Source organism: Procambarus clarkii, chromosome 32 (genome assembly GCF_040958095.1).
Source record: "Procambarus clarkii isolate CNS0578487 chromosome 32, FALCON_Pclarkii_2.0, whole genome shotgun sequence".
NCBI lineage: Eukaryota > Metazoa > Arthropoda > Malacostraca > Decapoda > Cambaridae > Procambarus > Procambarus clarkii.
Genome location: NC_091181.1, coordinates 27,684,752 through 27,703,420, shown reverse-complemented (window position 1 = coordinate 27,703,420; position 18,669 = coordinate 27,684,752). Strand labels below are relative to the sequence as shown.

At 49.5% G+C, this 18,669-nt stretch overlaps 3 protein-coding genes across 3 annotated transcripts in view; 2 read left to right on the top strand and 1 right to left on the bottom strand.

The window, feature by feature from the left end:
• Positions 1-18,669, bottom strand: part of Ehbp1 (Eps15 homology domain containing protein-binding protein 1) — a 380,163-nt gene that overhangs the window by 334,671 nt on the left and 26,823 nt on the right. The window lies entirely within an intron of this gene.
• LOC138370490 (probable serine/threonine-protein kinase kinX) lies at positions 5,016-13,962 on the top strand. The gene is made up of 3 exons (XM_069334859.1): positions 5,016-5,111; positions 6,170-6,276; positions 13,179-13,962. Exons 1-3 carry the CDS (start codon positions 5,016-5,018, stop codon positions 13,960-13,962), a joined length of 987 nt encoding a protein of 328 aa, XP_069190960.1.
• Positions 17,016-18,114, top strand: LOC138370489 (uncharacterized). Its single transcript, XM_069334858.1, has 2 exons — positions 17,016-17,445; positions 17,675-18,114. Exons 1-2 carry the CDS (start codon positions 17,016-17,018, stop codon positions 18,112-18,114), a joined length of 870 nt encoding a protein of 289 aa, XP_069190959.1.

The window sequence follows — 18,669 nt, the reverse complement described above, 5'->3', positions numbered from 1 at the left end:
GTCCCATGTCTTTGTCCGCAAACTTTACACTTTACTTCATCTAGATCCCTAAAGCTGAAGTGCCAGAGATACTTGTAGTCTTACTCGAGCTGTGACGACGTGTGTTAGTGTGTTGATTTTGTTACTGGCCCCATACACGTGTTTTGTTGGGCACATCTCAATGTGATGAACCTTGGACCTGCTAGTTCCTGTTTGCACTATTCTGCACTCATCAAATTCATTCAAGAGTTCTCGTCTAATAACACTTTAGGGACCCATTTGATTACTCAAGATTCCTTTCAACATTTATTTACTGCAGCCTTAGCAAGGGCGTCAACTTTATCATGTTCCTGCAGGCCAATGTGGAGGAACTCCCTTTCCCCACTACTAGCAATAAATAGTTTACAGTCAAGTAATAACGTGCTTGTCTCCGAAGACAGACCTAGATATATAAGCATACTTAATAAGAGGATAAATATGAAAATGTTGTGGATTGGGGAATCCAATTTATTTATCGCTAGTGGGGAAAGGGAGTCAGACAATAGCTGTCTACCACAGTGTTGTCAATAATTCTGAGTGCTATCAGTTCAACTTGCAAGGTGGATGGCCAGTTACTAACTCTTATAGCCTCTTCAATTGTGCTTCCATTGGGGAGATGAACAATACGAGCACTTCCCGACCATGTATACGCTTATCCACCCCACCTCCCACTCTCCTCCCTCCACTCTCTCCATATACCAGAACATTACAGCCAGTAGCAGGACACGGGAGACATCTCCCGTCACGCAGGGTGCAGTTGCACCTCCACAGATCTCCAGTATCAGCTCTTGATACTGGTAATGGCTCAAAAGGGCCACCACTTACGGGCTATTCATGCCCGTGCCACCTTTTGGGTGGCTTAATCTTCATCAATCAGTAGCAGGACACACACAGCCCCGTTCCTGTGCCAGGAGCAGAGGTTCAAGTCCACTACAGGCTCACCATAGCCCGTGCTACTTGGAACTGTTTGTTCAGAGTAGCTGAATCTAAAACATCAACCAGTAGCACCTGACCGTGACGAAGTGAGTATCGTACAGGACTGCCACTCCTGTGATCCCCAGTTCAAATCACCTGTTTACTTCTAACTGGGGCACAAGCCTAATAGTCTCGGCGGCTTGTGGTAAAAACTCAACAGGACAACAGCGAAGACAGCTTATCACCTCATTTATATTGTCCTGACCTATCTTCAATACCAGATTATACTAACCAGTTGAACAGTAAATTATTGTGATGAACTTAATGACCTCTGTGAAGATAATAGGCCTTAACCCCAACACTTAAGCAAAGGAAAAGAAGATGGAAAACTTAAGAGAAAAAGTATATGTTTCGAGAGAAGGGAGGTAAGGGAGGAGAGGAGGTCAGAAAGAGAAGGCAGGAATAGGGAAAGCGAAGCAGAAATGAGAGAGGCGGGAAATCTAGGATTCTGTGCGAATAACCAGCAACCGCCATAAATAATGTAGAAGGTTTTGCACCCAAGATGAATTACTGGCTGGCCTCGTGTGGGTGAGTGCGTGGGGGGGGGGGGGTTCTTCTCAGGCGGTCTTATCACACATTTACAACTTCACTGACAAAGATGTCAGTGAAAGACGAAGGCATCATCACACGGATGAATGTATAATACCAAACACAAATATCCGCCACCCCCGGTCGGTCGGTAGGGAGCCGGTCGGCCGAGCGGACAGCACGCTGGACTTGTGGTCCTGGGTTCGATCCCAGGCGCCGGCGAGAAACAATGGGCAGAGTTTCTTTCACCCTGTTAACTAGCAGTAAAATAGGTACCTGGGTGTTAGTCAGCTGTCACGGGCTGCTTCCTGGGGGTGGAGGAAGCCGCGGGGACACTAAAAAGCCCCGAAATCATCTCAAGATAACCTCAAGAAGATAACCCCCCACCCCCCCGCCTTGGGTCACAGCCAGTAACCCAAAATATACATAATTATGCATCATAGAGAACACAGACAAGCACCCATGACCGTGGGCATCATGACTCACTGGTCAAGGGCCAGCTAACCTTCACCACGTGGGCAGAGCCTGATGGACCCCATACAACTCCCCGCCCACGCCTCCACAAATGAATCCCAGTGGTGCTACCCGTCCTCTTGCCAACACTTATACACGGGGCCGAGCGGACAGCACGCTGGACACGTGATCATGTGGTCCCGGGCTCGGTCCCGGGCTCGGTCCCGGGCGCCGGCGAGAAACAATGGGCAGAGTTTCTTTCACCCTATGCCCCTGTTACCTAGCAGTAAATAGGTACTTGGGAGTTAGTCAGCTGTCACGGGCTGCTTCTTGGTGGGTGGATATGTGTGTGTGTGTGTGTGTGTGTGTGTGTGTGTGTGTGTGTGTGTGTGTGTGTGTGTGTGTGTGTACTCACCTATAAGAGGTGAGTACACACACACTTGTGTGTGTGTGTGTGTGTGTGTGTGTGTGTGTGTGTGTGTGTGTGTGTGTGTGTGTGTGTGTGTGTGTGTGTGTGTGTGTGGAAAAAAATAGTAGTTAGAAACGGTTGATTGACAGTTGAGAGGTGGGCTGAAAGAGTAGAGTTTAACCCCCGCAAGCACAACTAGGTGAATACACAGATTTTTGGGTTTCAAATTTCTACCAATCACATCTCCCACATCCCGCTGGCAGTCAGACCCCGCTATCCCAACACCATCTAGCCCGCATCCTGTAACTCTTATCATGTTTGGGTGTAACTGATTGGATATGTTTACATTTAGGAAAGACCTGGGTGAATACTGGTTCGGTAACAGGTGTTGATTTGTGCCGCGTAACATAAGTAGGATCCCTTGATTGTTTCAAGCGTAGGTTATACATATATATGAATGAGATTGGGTGGATATAAATAGGAGCTGCCTCATATGGGCCAATAGAATTTCTGTAGTTACCTTGATGACCAGACCACACACTAGAAAGTGAAGGGACCACGACGTTTTGGTCCGTCCTGGACCATTCTCAAGTCGATTGTGTCAAGTCATAATCGACTTGAGAATGGTCCAGGATGGATCGAAACGTCGTCGTCCCTTCATCTTCTAGTGTGTGGTCTGGTCAACATACTTCAGCCACGTTATTGTGACTCATCGTCTGCAGTTACCTTCATTCTTATGTTCTTAACTTATGTGAGACCCATTTTCAAGTATGCTGCACCAGACTGGAAACCCTATCTAAAGAAATATAAAACTAGAAAAGCTCCAAAGATACTAAATGAGTTAGGTTCCTGAGCTGACGGGACTGATCACTGAAGGAAGACTAAGGGAACCAGTTCTCACCACACTGGAGGAATGAAAGAACATGGAAGCCATGAAGAGGGGGGACTAACCAATCGGACAGTCTCGGTGAGAAACACCATAACGAAGGGGTACAGCCGGTAGCCGCATACACAAACGAGTCAACAAATACCCTCGATGAAATTGTCGAAGGTGATTCAACACAGGGGCATCGTAGCCTGGTGGATAGCGCGCAGGACTCGTAATTCTGTGGCGCGGGTTCGATTCCCGCACGAGACAGAAACAAATGGGCAAAGTTTCTTTCACCCTGAATGCCCCTGTTACCTAGCAGTAAATTGGTACCTGGGTGTTAGTCAGCTGTCACGGGCTGCTTCCTGGGGGTGGAGGCCTGGTCAAGGACCGGGCCGCGGGGACACTAAAGCCCCGAAATCAACTCAAGATAACCTCAAGATAACACAGTTTTGCATGATAAGACAAATGGATTATTAGTCATCGCATTAAACTACCAAAAGTCATAAGGCGGGACTTAAGAGCTGGATCTCGACCCCCCCCCCCCACACACACACACACACACACACACACACACACACACACACACACACACACACACACACACACACACACACACACACACACACGTGATTAACAGTTGAGAGGCGGGACCAAAGAGCCAACGCTCAACCTCCGCAAGCAGAAATAGGTTAGTACACACTGGCAAATGGAACATATAAATACCTAGTTACATAACAGCTTAATAGAGCCGCCTGGGAATAAAGATGCATAAATCTTGTATTGACTACAGTATATTCAATGTACGATGCCATCAAGGTACAAGACAACATTTAAATCAATGATCTGCATTACTTTTATTGTTGTTGTTTAACAAATAAAATGTGATATTCGAGAGAATGAAATGAAAAATAAACAAACGGGAAAAAATTCTACATTTATAAAAGTTTTAACATCTGACCTTTAGTTTGTGTACAGAGGGACGGATGGAAGTCTGGCACGAGGGGGGGGGGGGTAAGTCTTACAGGAGGGGGGGATAAGTCTGGCACGAGGGGGAGGATAAGTCTGGCACGAGGGGGGGGGGTAAGTCTTACAGGAGGGGGGGATAAGTCTGGCACGAGGGGAGGATAAGTCTGGCACGAGGGGGAGGATAAGTCTGGCACGAGGGGAGGATAAGTCTGGCACGAGGGGGGGGAAATAAGGCTAGGCCCCCCTCACAAGAGACCGGGACGTGCTGATAAGACATCCGGGAAGAGACTGCCGCTACGGAGATAACGTGCTGGAAGCACATTCCACCCGGATGGTATTCTGCCGGACACTTCCGCTTCCCGCCACACCTCGTTGGTAGGCACCTCCAATAGTAGGTGGGGGGGGGGGGGGGGGAGGGAGAGAGGGAAGGGAAGGGAAAGGAACTATCAGGGGAAAGCACCAAGGCATTACGAATATATAGCACTGGGAAGGGGTCAGGATAAGGATTTGGGGTTGGATGGGGGGAAGGAATGGTGCCCAACCACTTGGACGGTCGGGGATTGAACGCCGACCTGCATGAAGCGAGACCGTCGCTCTACCGTCCAACCCAAGTGGTTGGGCACCATCCCAAGTGGTTGGGCACCATCCCATGTGGTTGGGTTGGGTTGAGAGAGAGAGATATTATATATATATATATATATATATATATATATATATATATATATATATATATATATATATATATATATATATATATATATATATATATGACAGATCCAGAAAGATAAGGTGGACATGTTGCAAGACGTGACAGTTGTCGTCAGTGGTAATGACACAAGACGCCCATCTCCTCAAATTACTTGTGACAGGGAAGGTGACGAGGCTGGCAAGGTCAGCTTGGACAGCCAGGCGGTTGTGCAGGAAAACTGGGGTGGCCCCCACTCATATCTACCATCTCTGGCTTCCACGAGAATATACAGGATAGATATATGGGGGAGGAAGAAGTCAGATGTAATTACACTTACGAAACAGTCGTTAAGAATCAAGCCTTCCACAGACAAGATTCACTACCATCTTACAGCAGTTGACACTTTTTTTACTGTCATTTAGCACGTTATCTTGAGATTTCTTGAGGTTATCTTGAGATGATTTCGGGGCTTTAGTGTCCCCGTGGCCCGGTCCTCGACCAGGCCTCCACCCCCAGGAAGCAGCCCGTGACAGCTGACTAACACTCAGGTACCTATTTTACTGCTAGGTAACAGGGGCATAGGGTGAAAGGAACTCTGCCCATTGTTTCTCGCCGGCGTCCGGGATCGAACCCGGGACCACAGGATCACAAGTCCAGTGTGCTGTCCGCTCGGCCGACCGCCTCCACGTGAAGCGCTAGAAAAAATCGTCCAGTCGATGACTTCTTGTTCAAGTTATCTCCATTTTGTTGATACCTGGTTGATGGGGTTCTGGGAGTTCTTCTACTCCCCAAGCCCGGCCCGAGGCCAGACTCGACTTGTGAGAGTCTGGTCCACCAGGCTGTTGCTTGGAGCGGCCCGCAGGCCCACATATACCTGGTTGATGGGGTTCTGGGAGTTCTTCTACTCCCCAAGCCCGGCCCGAGGCCAGACTCGACTTGTGAGAGTCTGGTCCACCAGGCTGTTGCTTGGAGCGGCCCGCAGGCCCACATATACCTGGTTGATGGGGTTCTGGGAGTTCTTCTACTCCCCAAGCCCGGCCCGAGGCCAGACTCGACTTGTGAGAGTCTGGTCCACCAGGCTGTTGCTTGGAGCGGCCCGCAGGCCCACATATACCTGGTTGATGGGGTTCTGGGAGTTGTTCTACTCCCCAAGCCCGGCCCGAGGCCAGACTCGACTTGAGAGAGTCTGGTCCACCAGGCTGTTGCTTGGAGCAGCCCGCAGGCCCACATACCCAGAAACACAAAAAATTGTGTTTTGCAGGACACGGCAGAAGGTGCCGAGCTGGAGTGGTATAACGTTATAAGCACCCGCCAGGATCCTGGCACACGTCCACGCCTCGGTGATGCTATCAACATGGCACTCTCGGGGTGGGCATTAACAAGGCCGGGTCTGAAGGCCCCTCAATCAGTGCTTGTGTGCCACAGGGAAGTGTGCTTGGTTCCTTATGGAATTTCTACCTGAACACCTTAATGATAGGTTTAGCGCGCGTGCTGGATCACCTCGTTCTGTGGGTGTCAACATAAAATTCGGAAATTAATCATATCAAAAAGTTCAAAAGTGAGAAATATTTCTTTCTGAAAGTTGTCTTTCAAACAACCAAAGTTTCATTTCAAAGACACAAACTGTCACAGCGTGTCACTGCATCTTTATGAAGTGTTCAGTGATATCCATCATGAAAGCCAGACCTGGAGCCCAGTCATTATCTTCAGTTCATCTCCTATCCTTTGTGTTCCATAAAAGTGTAGATTTGAGGCGGCGGTTGATGACAGCGGCTGGGTTGATGACAGCATCACTGTTAAGAGTGCAGTGCAAACTGTGAAATTCGTGGTGTGCTTTCACTGTACTTGGTAGCAGCCACTTCTCCACCCAGGATTTCCTTCTTGTTCTATCACTGCCTAATTTGTTCAGCGCCCTTACTGAGCTCACAAGCATGTTATTACCAGTTATTCTGTTCATTGATACCAATTTCACAAGCTTTTCTGTTACTTGCACACTTTCATCAACACTACATATACAAACTGCAAGTTGCATCAGGAACATCTGTACTTTTATCAATGGCAACAGAAAATGCAGTAAAGGACATTACTTTTCCTATAAATTGGCTGTTAATTCTTTGATAGTTAACTGATCCTCTCGGCAACTATATTTCTTGAGGCTTATATTGGTGGCCAAATCTTGACGTTTCTCCGAGTATCTAAAGTCATCAATATGCATCTTGTGATAAAGTTTCCTTCGAAGGCGGTTACTTCACAAGTAACCATATACCATGCCTTACTTAACCGCAGCCTCACTCCTTTGGCCAAATCTTTTTTTATTAGTGAATGTTGCTTTTTCAGTGACTGCTCTTAACTCGTTAACTTTAACGTTAGGTAATTTGCCACTTGTATAGTTACGAGACTTGTTGGCGTGGTTAGCTTCACAGCGCCTACGACCCTTATGATACCTGGTTGATGGGGTTCTGGGAGTTGTTCTACTCCCCAAGCCCGGCCCGAGGCCAGGCTTGACTTGTGAGAGTTTGGTCCACCAGGCTGTTGCTTGGAGCGGCCCGCAGGCCCACATACCCACCACAGCCCGGTTGGTCCGGCACTCCTTGGAGGAATATTATGTTCTTGTCCACTAGCCTTTAGCTTCTGTACAAACTCTTTACAGAATAAACATGTAAGTTTTCATTTTATTTATAATTTAAATAACACTAATCCCCTTCAGCAAAATATACAAGTTTTTTCCACTTTTCCTGCACAACCCGATGCTGTTCATTAATTGTTCGTTTAATTCCTAACATGTTTTTTAATTGAACCACACTAACTACTGCTTGTGACACTGCTCAAACAACTAGGCCTGAGAGGTAACCGAGTGACACTACGCAAGCAGAAGTCCGCCACGGCTCACAGCTGCCATGGTTGTTAGACGGCTCATACGCGTCTTAAACTTGGAAACACAACTATAACTACTGGACGGGTGTTGGCCAGCATCCTACTTTACGGCACCTACAAGTATCTCCCGTGGAATGGATATGACAGCAGATTAATCTGTCAATACATATGGAGTATTTTTAACTTAAAACTGTTAGTTGAGTGCTGAAAGCGTAGCTGAAGGGGCGAGGGAGTTGTGCGGCCGCATATAGACGGCCCGCGTGTTTGGCTCCTCTGTTCTAACCTACACACACACGCTAACCTAACGAAGGGATTGTATTTATCAGAGTGTTCTAATTTAACTAATCCATGCACATGGTGCTGGGTGTTTTGATCGGTTAAACTCCCGTCACCACTATTACGACCCCCCCCCACCAATTCGGGGTCAGTTACTCATCAACACTCATGATGTGTAAGTCATCTGGGTGACGCCCCCTCATACTGGTGCAGGCGAGGACGTGAGCTGGAGCCTGCTGGCAGACACGAGCACCAAGAGCATCACCGTGCAGGTGTTGAGCAGCGCACGACGCCAGGTGGTGTGACTCACCCACTGCCTCATCCCACCACTCCCCAGAGAGATGCTGCTGGTGCTGGGGCTCACCTCACAGCTCCAGCATCACCACGCTGTCTTCCAGGACAGGAAGACAGAGAACAGAGAGAGAGAGAACACTCTCTCTCTCTCAAGTGTTCTTCCTTCAGGATCTTGAAACACGCCCCCAACACTACAGTTCACAATCTCTGGACCTTCCGGCGGGAGGTTACCCCGCGCAAGTTTCTGGCGGTGATTCCTGGCGGGAGGTTAGTTACCCCGCGGTAGTTTCTGGCGGGTTTCCCTAGTAATTTTAATTGCTGGTGGTTCCCGGCTGTGAATTTTGACAAGAGGTACAACCTAGTACACAGTCCCTTGCTGTGCTGCAGATATGTTTTAGGTCATGCGCAAGTAAAAACCATATTATACCTGTATCCTCCAGCCACCCTTTCCTTCCCTTGTCCCTCCTCACCCCATCCTTTGTCCCTCTCACCCCTTCTCTCGCCCCTCACCGCTCCTCTCGCCCCTCACCCCATCTACGTATTCCCCTAAGCTGCCCTTCGTGACTGTGACTCCTTGCTAGAGCTTACTGGGGAATACATTTCATCTTTGGTGAATATGAATGTGTGTGTGCGAACGCGCGTGTGACAATTTGTACTCACCTATTTGTGCTTGTAAGATCGCTCTTCAGCTATCTGATTTTCAAGCTTCCATCCATGCCATCTAGCTTTATTGCTATTACTTTTAAACATCACCTTTTTCACTTTATCAATCCCCTAAGTATTTCATAAGTCAGTCAGTCCCCTCTCTCTCTCTCTCTCTCTCTCTCTCTCTCTCTCTCTCTCTCTCTCTCTCTCTCTCTCTCTCTCTCTCTCTCTCCTTTTCACTAGTGACATCAGATCTAGTTCTTTCTGTATTTCTCATTATCCCATCCCTCGCAATTCCAGGACGAGCCTTGTTGCAAACCTTTGAACCATTTCTAGTTGTGTGTGTTTTAAGACGAGGGCTCCACGATAGGGGCGGTAAACTCTAAGACTGGTCTCACCTAGGCCATGTACAGATGTAAATGTCTCCTTATTTAGGCTCATGAACTTTGTTCTTACTTTTCTCATTGTAGAGAACACTTATGACGTTATCCTATTTACGTGCACCTCCGGAGTTAGGTTCGGTGCTATAACCACCTTGAGGTTACCTTGAGGTTACCTTGAGGTGCTTCCGGGGCTTAGCGTCCCCGCGGCCCGGTCGTCGACCAGGCCTCCTGGTTGCCGGACTGATCAACCAGGCTGTTGGACGCGGCTGCTCGCAGCCTGACGTATGAGTCACAGCCTGGTTGATCAGGTATCCTTTGGAGGTGCTTATCCAGTTCTCTCTTGAACACTGTGAGGGGTCGGCCAGTTATGCCCCTTATGTGTAGTAGTACCCACTCCCAGGTATTTTTCCCCTAGTCATTACACGGAGGTAGTTTCCCTTCACTTTCTACCTGGCACTAACACCTTACACTTGCTTGTGTTGAAGTCTAATAGCCATTTCTAAGACAAACTCTGCAACTTATCTAAGTCATCTTGGAGTATATTACAATCTTCGTCTCGACTCTTCTCATTAAACATGGCATCATCTGCAAACATTGACATTTAGGATTCCACTCCAGTGGTTAGGTCATTAACACAATGAAAAAAGGTATGGGTCCAAACCGAGGAAGTCGGAGCACTCAACCTTCAAGCTGAGGGTGCCGGAGGAAGTAATAACGCCTAGGTGAGGGAGCTGAGCCCGCAATAACTCCACTGCTGAGGGAGTTGGAGCATGCATGCCTCCCCCCCCCCAGCTGAGGAGGACAGTGTCCCAAAGATGGTTGAAGGTGATATCAGCAGATATATCAGTGTGAGGGACGGTCAAGTGTTGCCTAACTGTGATTGGGAAGAGATAAAGACACCGGCCTGTGCTCAAGGGTCTCGTTCACCTGCTCTTGCTCACCTTTCTTACACTGTATGTGTCAAGGTAATTAGTACAGCTGCTGTTACGAGGCAGGTGTGTGTGAGGTAGACACCTGTCCACGCCCGCCACGTGTGTGTAGCGAAGTGTATTGTGTATGTCATCAACCCGTCCTCTTACAAATTACGTCGCTTTTCGATCGTATGCGCGACGCCCCCGCCCCCCCCCCAACCCCCCCCCCCCCAAAAAAAAACCGTAATTTGAAAAAGACAACTAATTGTTGACCAGACCACACCCTAGAAAGTGAAGGGACGACGACGTTTCGGTCCGTCCTGGACCATTCTCAAGTCGATTATGATCGACTTGACAGAATAACCATTGACACAATATACTTGAGAATGGTCCAGGACGGACCGAAACATCGTCGTCCCTTCACTTTCTAGTGTGTGGTTTGGTCAACACATTTCAGCCACGTTATTGTGACTCCTCGCCTGCAAGACAAATAATTGAAAATAATTTTTGGAATTTTGTTTACCAAAACAACAAGTTAAGGGTCCTCTGGTGGATTAGGAGGGCGGTAAGTTCTCCTAAGGTTTCAAAACGTCATGAAACCCGTTAATTAAATGTTTTTTCTCCTAACCTTAAAGCCTTAAAGCAGATCCAAGAAAGAAAACGGGACAGTACGTCACTTTCGTAGTATGCTATTGTCTGTGCCCAGCGTGGCTTAATTTATGGGTAGACCTAAGTCCAGTCCAGCACACTGGACTTGTGATCCTGTGGTCCCGGGTTCGATCCCAGGCGCCAGCGAGAAACAATGGGCAGAGTTTCTTTCACCCTATGCCCCTGTTACCTAGCAGTAAAATAGGTACCTGGGTGTTAGTCAGCTGTCACGGGCTGCTTCCTGGGGGTGGAGGTCGGGTCGAGGACCGGGCCGCGGGGACACTAAAGCCCCGAAATCATCTCAAGATAACCTCAAGAAGATAAGATAACCTCAAGAAGATAGACATCAGTAGGAGCTGCCTGGTATGGGCCCATGGGCCTTGTGTAGTCGAGTAATATTAACAATACTACCCTGCTTGAACCCTGCTGCAGAGAATGTAGTTTTTATTCTGTACTGGTTTGTATTATAATGTTAATAACTCGACTGTTCTTATTACTATCTTCGCTATCAGTCTTGAATGTATAATGAGCCTGTTTAATGATCCACTGACCGTTGAATGGTGTACTTATAAATCTAAATTACAGCACCTTTATAAATAATATAACCATTAATATCATATTGAGAAACTTACTATAATACCGTAGTGCTTGAATGAAGGAGAAAGAAAAACCCAATACAATGTGCAATTGTATTAAAACCAAAATTTCGCGCACACAACCTACATCCTTTATCAACCCGCCTTAACACAGCCCTTGAGAGAGGATGCAAATTTCATCGGAAAATTTGGTTTTGATACACTTAAACATGTATTGGGTCTTACCTTCACCTTCATTATTATTATTATTATTATTTTACCTCAGCCTTGGTCAAGGAGTATGAGCAAATGTTTAATTAATGGTGTCACAAAGTGTGTTAGATATTATACCTGGTTGATGGGGTTCTGGGAGTTGTTCTACTCCCCAAGCCCGGCCCGAGGCCAGGCTTGACTTGTGAGAGTGGTGTCACTCTGCTCACACAAGCCACATAAACTAATAAAATCATGCACATTTTTACAGCAGTGAGTTTTCGGTCAGATAAAACACAAATAAAATTAGTTCTGATTCAAAATCCCTGGAATTAAATGGTATGTACATCTGAGTACGTTTATATAATTTAAAAACATTTAAAAACGAAGTATGTACCCTAAGGCTGCACAATGTACCGCATGGTAACTTAAAACTTTGTCTTAAACTTCAAGAACGCTCGTTAAGATGAGAGACTGCGTTGTTAAACACTAGCAACGTACTGTACGGTAGATCACATCATCCTCAGCTGAATGACGATGCGAAAGTCACCCCACACACACGTACACGTACGTGCAGTGAGTCGAAGTCGACGGACTTGACACATGTGTAGGTACGGAGGGAGGGAGGGAGAGGCATACTGAGAGAGGACACTACTGATCAAATAGGTATTATCTCAAGACATACTCCTTGAAGATACTGGTGACGGGAGGGCGGACAGGTGATGGACATTATCATGGACGTAAAGGTGGGTGAAGCAGGAGGGGGGGGGGGAGAGAAGCTGGCACCGTGCCGTCGATTCCACCACTGTGAATTCGCGAGTGCCACCGTACTCCGCGACCTGTAGGGCGCGCATGATGGGAAAGGATAAAGAGGGGCTGAAGGGTTCTGGCACGCACGCGGCCCCGCACGCACGCTTACGTGCACACACATGCACACGCGCGCGCAAACACACATAATCCAGGATATCATAGAGACATTATAGAGGAAATAATAGATCGGTTAGAAAGGCGGGGGTCTAGGAACTAAAAAGATCGAGTCTGCAGGCACAAATAGTAAATACATACACACGCTCAAACAAGCCTATTTAACCCAAAACAACACACACCATCACACCCGCACTAAAATCACTACACATTACCAACACGTCACAATGCATCACTATCCACCCCCCCCCCACCCCCACCCCCACCCCCACACACACACCAGGCAGTGGAGGTCACGAGGGATGAGTCAGTCAGTGGATCGTTTAACTGAATTTAGGCCCAAGCACTCGGGCTAGGATCAACTTAGCATTGTTAGAGGCGGGTCCCTTAAGAGAAGCTTCAGGATAATCATTTGTGTTTTTGTTTTCTTATTGTAATTTCAGAATTGCTTGAAACCGCGTCATCTCCGGGAAGATCATTTATGTATGGCCATATCCAGTTTAATGAGGATGTGTGTGTGACAAATACAGGCTCTTCACGCAGGAAGAACCTGTATTTGTCAGGCTTGAAGAGCCTGTATTCGTCAGGCTTGAAGAGCCTGTATTCGCCAGGCTTGAAGAGCCTGTATACGTCAGGCTTGAAGAGCCTGTATACGTCAGGCTTGAAGAGCCTGTATACGTCAGGCTTGAAGAGCCTGTATTTGTCAGGCTTGAAGAGCCTGTATACGTCAGGCTTGAAGAGCCTGTATACGTCAGGCTTGAAGAGCCTGTATTCGTCAGGCTTGAAGAGCCTTTATACGTCAGGCTTGAAGAGCCTGTATACGTCAGGCTTGAAGAGCCTGTATACGTCAGGCTTGAAGAGCCTGTATACGTCAGGCTTGAAGAGCCTGTATTTGTCAGGCTTGAAGAGCCTGTATTTGTCAGGCTTGAAGAGCCTGTATTTGTCAGGCTTGAAGAGCCTGTATTCGCCAGGCTTGAAGAGCCTGTATTCGTCAGGCTTGAAGAGCCTGTATACGTCAGGCTTGAAGAGCCTGTATTTGTCAGGCTTGAAGAGCCTGTATACGTCAGGCTTGAAGAGCCTGTATTTGTCAGGCTTGAAGAGCCTGTATTTGTCAGGCTTGAAGAGCCTGTATTTGTCAGGCTTGAAGAGCCTGTATACGTCAGGCTTGAAGAGCCTGTATTTGTCAGGCTTGAAGAGCCTGTATTTGTCAGGCTTGAAGAGCCTGTATTTGTCAGGCTTGAAGAGCCTGTATTCGTCACCCTTGCAGAACCTGTATTCTCTTCACAGAATACCTCCTGGAGAGAGCCCCATTAACGGCTGGGGCTCCACACGGGATATTCACGGGCAAGCGAATGTTTGCCTTGTGTATAGTTATGTCAATAATCATTCTTGCTGTCACTGTGGTTACGAGTAGGAAAATAATTTCTTAGCTAATGGCTTTTAGATTAAAAAAAGTTAAATGTTACTAATTACTATGTTCCAACGGCGCTGATATTTTTGTCTTATAAAAACATAGGTCACTCTTCTTGAGGCTGTGAAGGGAATGGCTACTGGGCTGGTAATTGGCAGTCTGGTGGATTGTTTAGCCCGTCTGATTCTGCGTTTACCTCTTTCTTGACTAAGTGAACAGCTGAGCAACCTATTCGAGGAATTGAGCTCTCGCGTATCATATGTAAACATGGCTATGTTTACAGATGACACAAAACTAAAGATGAAAAGTCAAAACCGAGGAGTACTGCAGGAGTCCTGCAGGAGTACTACAGGAGTACTGCAGGACTCCTGCAGGAATACTGCAGGAGTACTGCAGGAGGATCATCACAAACAGCAGACCTGGCCACACTATTATCTGCCAAGAGTTCAATACCAAGTGTTTGACAATGTAAGTGGGAAAGTGAAGAGGGGACCGTTTGGCATCTATTCCACAAGGGAAAGAGACAAGATAAGAGAGTAGACATAATTAGAGCCCAAACAGCAGAGGTTTACGTAAACAGATAACGTCAGCGGCAAACATTACATCATTTACTACTCTACACAAACGGTTTCCATGAATATACAACAACATACGAGAGATCATTACTCGAGTGTGCAGCACCAGCATGGAATCCACAAAACAGTACCTTGAAAAATTGCAAAAGTTTTCAACAAAACTAGTACCTGAACCCAAAAGACTAGCCAAAGGGACAGGTTAAAAGAACTCAATATAAGTGACTATAGGAAATAAACAAGTTAGAAATGGACAGTCTCTTAAAATTTGGATGAAATGGGACACGACGACATATCCTGGAGTGAAGCTGGAAACCCACCAGTGTTGAAGAGGTGTATGAGAGCAGTGGAACACGGCTTACTGGTGCTTACCGGGTGTACCGGGAGTGCTTCTACTCCCCGGCCTGGGGCCAGGCTCGACTGGTGATAACTTGCTCCAACAGGCTGTTGCTTGCAGCTGCCAATAGACTGACCATCACTGAACTGGTTAGCAGCAAGTGAAAGAATACTGTAGGCCGTGGTACCACTTCCGTCCATAATTTTAAGGACAGTTACAACCCATCTTGTGAGGTGAGATATATAGAATACAGGTACGAAAAACTCTCACTTTCCCAGGGGCTATTAAGCAACAACTGCCTTCCGGGTCATTGAAGCAAGAAATTTCCCGGCCACCAATGTGTTCCAAGGTGTGGTAGTGTAGCAGATCTTGAGCAACGTCTACACCTGCAGTATACAGCACCTCACCCCCCCCCCCTCCTATCTCTTGCCTAATTACCAGCAAGAAGTGACGCACGGTGAGAGTGTCCGGGAGTGTTGGCGCCGGGGTCACTACCTCAGTCCCGCGGCCACGGTCCTCCCTCAGCTGGAGGGTTCCACGGTCCTCCCTCAGCTGGAGGGTCCCGCGGTCACGGTCCTCCCTCAGCTGGAGGGTCCCGGGGTCACGGTCCTCCCTCACCTGGAGGGTCCCGCGGCCACGGTCCTCCCTCAGCTGGAGGGTCCCGCGGTCACGGTCCTCCCTCAGCTGGAGGGTCCCGGGGTCACGGTCCTCCCTCACCTGGAGGGTCCCGCGGCCACGGTCCTCCCTCACCTGGAGGGTCCCGCGGCCACGGTCCTCCCTCAGCTGGAGGGTCCCGCGGCCACGGTCCTCCCTCACCTGGAGGGTCCCGCGGCCACGGTCCTCCCTCAGCTGGAGGGTCCCGCGGTCACGGTCCTCCCTCAGCTGGAGGGTCCCGGGGTCACGGTCCTCCCTCACCTGGAGGGTCCCGCGGCCACGGTCCTCCCTCACCTGGAGGGTCCCGCGGCCACGGTCCTCCCTCAGCTGGAGGGTCCCGCGGCCACGGTCCTCCCTCACCTGGAGGGTCCCGCGGCCACGGTCCTCCCTCAGCTGGAGGGTCCCGCGGCCACGGTCCTCCCTCAGCTGGAGGGTCCCGCGGCCACGGTCCTCCCTCAGCTGGAGGGTCCCACGGCCACGGTCCTCCCTCAGTTGGAGGGTCCCACGGCCACGGTCCTCCCTCAGTTGGAGGGTCCCACGGCCACGGTCCTCCCTCAGCTGGAGGGTCCCACGGCCACGGTCCTCCCTCAGCTGGAGGGTCCCACGGTCACGGTCCTCCCTCAGCTGGAGGGTCCCACGGTCACGGTCCTCCCTCAGCTGGAGGGTCCCGCGGTCACGGTCCTCCCTCAGCTGGAGGGTCCCGCGGCCACGGTCCTCCCTCAGCAGGAGGAGCACATACTCCTCAGCAGTAGCTGGCGGCGCGGCCAAGTCTTGGAGCCAGGCAGGCAGGAGGCGAAGTAAACACAGCGCCACAAAGTTACACAGCGAAAAGTAGGGTGTCACTCGTCATCTAAATATATCATTAACCTGTACAAGCTTGCAACGTGCAGCCAAAGTTAGGTTACAACTGGGCTCGAGTGTGACCGTCTTCAGGCCTGACGGCTGAGTGGACAGCGCTCGGTATTCGTAGTTAAGGTTAACAAATGGGCAGAATTTCTTTCACCCCTGATGCCCCTATTAACCTAGCAGTAAATAGGTACCTGGGAGTTAGACAGCTGCTACGGGCTGCTTCCTGGGGGGGGGGGGGGTGTAACAAAAAGGTGGCCCCCTGGTCGAGAACCGGGCCGCGGGGACGCTAAGCCCCGAAATCATCTCAAGACAACCATCTTGGCCTGCAGACAGCACTAGATGGCATCTCTCAGTCTTGTGGCACAACATACCAGTTGAAGGAGCATGTCGCGTCACTGTCCTGCTCTGTACATATATTTATTATTATATTTTCTGTATTTGTCGCTGATAATTTGTATGGGGATGTAGCACAACATTATGTACATGTGTAGTACAGTATAATGTACAGAGATGTAGTAGTAGTAGTATATTATAATGCACAGAGATGTCAACGGCAGCAGAGGTTGTCAACGGCAGTAGAGGCTGTCAACGGCAGCAGAGGCTGTCAACGGCAGCAGTGGCTGTCAACGGCAGCAGTGGCTGTCAACGGCAGCAGAGGCTGTCAACGGCAGCAGTGGCTGTCAACGGCAGCAGAGGCTGTCAACGGCAGCAGAGGCTGTCAACGGCAGCAGAGGCTGTCAACGGCAGTAGAGGCTGTCAACGGCAGCAGTGGCTGTCAACGGCAGCAGTGGTTGTCAACGGCAGTAGAGGCTGTCAACGGCAGCAGTGGCTGTCAACGGCAGTAGAGGCTGTCAACGGCAGCAGTGGCTGTCAACGGCAGCAGTGGCTGTCAACGGCAGTAGTGGCTGTCAACGGCAGCAGTGGCTGTCAACGGCAGCAGTGGCTGTCAACGGCAGCAGAGGCTGTCAACGGCAGTAGAGGCTGACAACGGCAGCAGTGGCTGTCAACGGCAGCAGAGGCTGTCAACGGCAGTAGAGGCTGTCAACGGCAGCAGTGGCTGTCAACGGCAGCAGAGGCTGTCAACGGCAGCAGAGGCTGTCAACGGCAGTAGAGGCTGTCAACGGCAGCAGTGGCTGTCAACGGCAGCAGTGGCTGTCAACGGCAGCAGTGGCTGTCAACGGCAGTAGAGGCTGTCAACGGCAGCAGTGGCTGTCAACGGCAGTAGAGGCTGTCAACGGCAGCAGTGGCTGTCAACGGCAGCAGTGGCTGTCAACGGCAGTAGAGGCTGTCAACGGCAGCAGAGGCTGTCAACGGCAGTAGAGGCTGTCAACGGCAGCAGTGGCTGTCAACGGCAGCAGAGGCTGTCAACGGCAGCAGTGGCTGTCAACGGCAGCAGTGGCTGTCAACGGCAGCAGAGGCTGTCAACGGCAGTAGAGGCTGTCAACGGCAGCAGTGGCTGTCAACGGCAGCAGTGGCTGTCAACGGCAGCAGTGGCTGTCAACGGCAGTAGAGGCTGTCAACGACAGCAGAGGCTGTCAACGGCAGCAGTGGCTGTCAACGACAGCAGAGGCTGTCAACGGCAGCAGTGGCTGTCAACGGCAGCAGTGGCTGTCAACGGCAGCAGTGGCTGTCAACGGCAGTAGAGGCTGTCAACGGCAGCAGTGGCTGTCAACGGCAGTAGAGGCTGTCAACGGCAGCAGTGGCTGTCAACATAGCTTCGTCAGTGCCAATCTTCGCCTGGCTTATCATGAGACTAATCCTCCTGCCCGCCGGCCTCACCTTAGTCTTTATCAATCAGTCTTAGTGGGGGGGGGGGGTTACGGCCACTAGTAAGAGGTAACTAGCTAGTAACAAGCGCGCGGCCCCTCAATGTGTGCTCGCGTGTAGAAGTGTACTCACCTAATGAACAAATCCACAAGGGCCGTGACGAGGATTCGAACCTGCGTCCAAGAGTATCCCAGACGCTGCCTTAATCGACTCCTCGTCACGGCCCTTGTGGATTTGTTCATTTGATGCATCACCCAATTGTGATTTCTGTGTACACTCACCTAATTGTGCTTGCTGGAGTGGACCTGCGGCTCCTTGGTCCCGCCTCTCAACTGTCAATCAACTACTTTACACAGTTTCCAAAGCTTATTGAACTTTCTATCTACATTTTACACTGTATTGAGTCACCACATAATTTAGTGCATTCTACT